The sequence below is a fragment of the Bos taurus genome, chromosome X, assembly GCF_002263795.3.
Source record: "Bos taurus isolate L1 Dominette 01449 registration number 42190680 breed Hereford chromosome X, ARS-UCD2.0, whole genome shotgun sequence".
Lineage (NCBI taxonomy): Eukaryota > Metazoa > Chordata > Mammalia > Artiodactyla > Bovidae > Bos > Bos taurus.
Window position 1 is genome coordinate 5,603,704 of NC_037357.1, and position 4,468 is coordinate 5,608,171.

The following is a 4,468-nucleotide window of genomic DNA, read 5'->3' on the forward strand; positions in this document are numbered from 1 at the left end:
AAACACAGACTACTGAGCCCCACTCCCAGTTTCTGATTCACAGGTCTTGAGTGGAGCCTAAGAGTTCGTGGGTGATGCTAATAATGCTATTTTAAGGGCCAAACTTTGAGAACCAGTGCTCCAAATCAGCGTCTGGGCTCAGGCTCAGCAGCACCATCTGGCCTCCAGGCAAGCTGGGCCATCCCTCAGGTTTCCTTCAAAAGCACCAAGCAGTACTATGAAATACACATATAACACAAGTCCTGTGTACTTTTAAATGTTCTAGTAGCCACATCTAAAAAGTAAAAAGAGGGCATCCCTGGTGGTCTAGTGGTTAAGAATCCACCTTGCAGTGCAGGGGACACAGGTTCAATCCCTGGTACAGGAAGATCCCACATGCTGAGGGGCAACTAAGCCCATGTGCCCAGCTCTGAAGCCCGTTTGCCCTAGAGCTCATGCTCCACAAGAGAAGCCACCTCAGTGAGAACCTGTGCACCGTAAGAGGAGAAAGCCCACGTGTAGCAATAAATAAATTTTTGAAAAAGTAAAAAGGAACTGGAGAAAATAATTTTAATGCTATATTTAATAGTAGATTATCATTTCAATGGGTAGTTATTAATGAGACTTTACACCATCTTTTACATTTGTAGCACATTTCAACTAAGATTAGCCACATTTTCAATGCTCAGCAGCCACACATGGCTAGTGACTAGTACAGTAAACAAGTGCAGATCTAAAGCCTTGACCTCTATTTCTGTCTTACAGAACTGTTTTAAATACAAATTTTTGGGGGGGCTGCAATAAAAGAATTTACAACAGGCTTATCAAATGGTGGAATGTGATGATGCCTTCCAATGATGTAAAACGGCTTCTCATTTTTAAAGAGATTTAAATCAGGATTATTTATATACATAAATCTATCTACATTTCAGTTTACTACTTTAAAACTTAGTTTTAACTAGAACAAATGCTGTCAAATATATCTGTGGAAGATAAAACCCAATTAGATATTGGATTTTTTACTAGATATTATTAGACAGTTGCTTTTTGGGGGATGGATTTTGGAAGGAAATCAATGTAAATAATATTCCCATGGGCTTCTGAAAAATCTAAAAATAGCGAACAATGGATCCTTTCTTCTTTGTCTTCTTTCTAGTCTTCCAAACTGCAGGAAGAAATGAGAGAAAATGAATGATTATACAGCATCAGTCAGCACCAGAAACTTTCTAGATCTAAGAAAACAGTCTGCTGCATCTGAGGGTTGTATCTCAACAAGGAGAGAAGAAAAACCCATTTTCCTCTTGTAACCTTCACCCTGGATACTGGGTGCATATACAACCCGAGGGCTTCAATCATGTGATCCTACCAATCTTGTCTCCCTCTTGCCCAACACCATAAATGCTTTTCTTTTCCCCCTTCCTTTGAGAGGCTAGTCTGGGACTAAAATCACCCTTTCTACCTTAAAAGCCTGTGCTCACTCCACAGATGATACTCCCTTACCCTCCCAGACCCTCGGTTTCCATATCTACCATATGAGAAAGAGGCTGTTATTATGAAACATATCACTGTGCAAACGAGGGAGAAAGTGTTAATCATTAAAAGACAATACATATACCTTCACTACCAACTCAGTGATAAACATCAGTCATCCTATGACTGTTTCTTTTGACTGTCATATAAAATACCCAAATCTACAACTGAACAAATATTTCAGTATTAATCACTAAATGTGGTCCTACTTGAAATTCTGAACAGTTTGCTATTCGTAAATAGTTACGCTCTAAAAGGGGTCTTCTCTTAATGCCGGCGACTGCACTTCTGTGGTCAAGAAATGAAGGCCAAACTAGTGCACAGCCCAGTTGCTGCTGCTTTTAGTCATTGTTTTCTAAAGAAATACTGGTCTTAGGTACTGACACATTTACAAATTGTTGGTAGTCTTACAGATAGAGGACAAAAGACCTCATAAGAACAAATGAGAAGCCATGAAGTGTATTTCACTTCAAGCTCTTTATATTAGTGGGAACAGGAATGTTCTATAAACATTAGGTAAATTTGAGTTGTTGAACTAATTTCAAACCAACGTTTTCTTAATTTACTCTGAGAATTAAAAAGCAAAAACAAAATTGGCAAATGCCTGGGAACAGCTGGGTTATTTTCAAAGCTATACACAGATACCTGGGCTTTCTGGGCCTGTCCTTTGCTGGGTCCAGATCCTTTTCTGGTTCTTCTTGTTTTCTGTTATACTTCTTTTCTTTCCCCGCACTTTTGGTGCCCTGCGCCTCTTCTTTGGAGTTCTCATCCTGGCATTCAGCTGTTTCTTTAGAGAGGAATCATAGACTTTGGGACCAGACATTCACAGAAAAAACATCCCAACACCTAAGGAATGGCAAGATATCCAGTACTCTACCCTTAGGAGAAGCAGGAGGACAGAAGCAACTAAGCAAAGAGTAACTGGGGGCCTTCCTTCTGGCGGATGCAACACTTCCATGGCCCTCATTTGCTGCTGCTTGATCATTTTCACAATGACATTATTTCTTTTTTTCTGGTACATCTGTCACCCTGTGCTACTGATTACTTGTGCTCAAGGATCAGAATCCTTTGGGTCTGATGCATTCTGGATGTTTTGGCCAGAACTTTTTCGCCAAAATATGCTTCACCTCAATAACAAATTCTATGGGGAAGCTCCTGAGTTCCTCAATCCCCTAAATATTTCATTTTGACCAAGTGCTCCTGTATAAGTTCATAATGTTTTGGGATCAACTTTCCAAGAATCTTGACATTTTTAAAAGCTATGAACCAAATATGAGGTCTGCCATTTGCTTGTTCTCTTCCATGTCCTCTCAAGCTCCCTCTCGAACACCTGCCTCCACTGACCTTCACCTGTGGGCTCATAACTGGCACTGTTCATCTCAGACCTTTACCAGGGTTGGTAGAGGGCAGCTTATTTTCACCCCAAACCAAAGAAGTCGTTATGAGGTTGGGCTTCTACTGGGCCCCTCTGGCCTTCGATTAAAGGAGGCCCTGACTCCCGGCCTCCCCTCCTGAGGCACGCCGCCCCGTCTGAGCCTGCCCCCTCCTCGGGATCCCTGGTCCCCAGATCCGGCCTGCAGATGCCAGTGTCTCCATCCCTCCCAACTCCCCCCCCGCCCCTCGAATGCTCACTCTCAGGGGCGACAGGCTCCTGTGGCATCTCCCGCAAGCTGGGCTCCTCAGACTCCTTGGTGGCCGTCTCCCATAAAGAGGCCTCCTCGGGTGCCTTAGCCTCCTGGGCTTCCTCCGCCTGCTGCGCCTCCTGGGCTTCCTCAGCCTGCTCCACCTCCTGATCCGGGGCTTCCTCAGCCGGCCCCTCCCCCGATACATCCAATGGTACCTGGACCTCGGATAACCCGCCCACGGCGGCTGAGCTGTGGTCAGACAAGCGCGGCCTGGTCTGGTACCAGACCAACACGCGGTCGTCATTTGGCGGAAGTATGATGTGGTTGTCGGACAAACGGTTCATCATCGAGTGCATCAGATTTAGGACCGTTAGGCTGAAGCCGCTCATGGGGAAGTGGCGCGAGACCACGAAGCGGTTCACGCCCTGCGCCTGCTCCTCCACCTCCCTCTCCTCAGCCGGCCTGATGTCGGAGTCTTCCTCAGCGTTCCCGCCCTCCAGGGCCGCCTCCCTCGGGCCTCCTGAAGCCCCCACAGCTGCACCTGCCTCAGCCTCAGGCATGGAGTCACCCCTGCGAGGCTCAGAGTTGCGGTCCACACCGTCACGGGCTCCGGCCTGGGCCCCCACTGCACCTGTTGGGCCTTCCTGCCCGCCATGGGTCAGATCTCCATCCCCCGTGGTAGACATGGCGGACGGCAGTTACCTCAGCCGGGCGGGTGACGATGGCAATGGCGCAGGTGGTGGCACCCGAAGTGGCTGCCCTGAGAGGAGGCTGAGGGAAGTGAGATGGACCGAGGCAGTCACGGAAGGGACCACAGAGGAGGCCCCACGACCGGGAGGGTAGGCGGCCAATGGCGGAAGCGTCCGACGGAAGTCGGGCCTCAGGCAGTGGAGCCAGGCCACAGTCGAGGGGCGGGGCCGGAACAGTTAACGGTGGCATGTGACCCCTCGTCACGAGCTTTGGGCTCATTTGCTGACAAACAAGGATTGACGTGCTCTGTGTCCAATGAACGGCCAAGGCCCTTGGTTGTCAAATTGCTCACAATTGCCTACTTGTTCTTTGACGCGTTAGGGTTCTGACATGTCTGGAGGTCTTCTAGGCTCGTGTCCTTTATGTAATTGTGCAGGAAAGTATTTATGAAGGCATCCTGGGCCATGTGAACTGAGAGAAATTTCCCACCTGGGAATTTCCACCTGGTAATGGCTCATGTGAATAGAGACAGGGTCATAAAAATGTTGTATATCTCAGATGTTAGCAGTACTAAAAACCTCCGAAGAAGAGAAAGAGAATTTGGACAATTTAACTTAGTGAAAAACAGTTGGAAAAGAGTAGAC

General features: G+C 47.1%; 1 protein-coding gene across 1 annotated transcript; it reads right to left on the reverse strand.

The window, feature by feature from the left end:
* Positions 1-544: 544 nt before the first annotated feature.
* Positions 545-4,192, reverse strand: LOC112445054 (cancer/testis antigen 47A-like). Its single transcript, XM_024988556.2, has 3 exons — positions 3,142-4,192; positions 2,155-2,296; positions 545-1,144 (listed from the first exon to the last, which is right to left on the reverse strand). Exons 1-3 carry the CDS (start codon positions 3,818-3,820, stop codon positions 1,132-1,134), a joined length of 834 nt encoding a protein of 277 aa, XP_024844324.1. The 5' UTR covers positions 3,821-4,192; the 3' UTR covers positions 545-1,131.
* Positions 4,193-4,468: the final 276 nt, after the last annotated feature.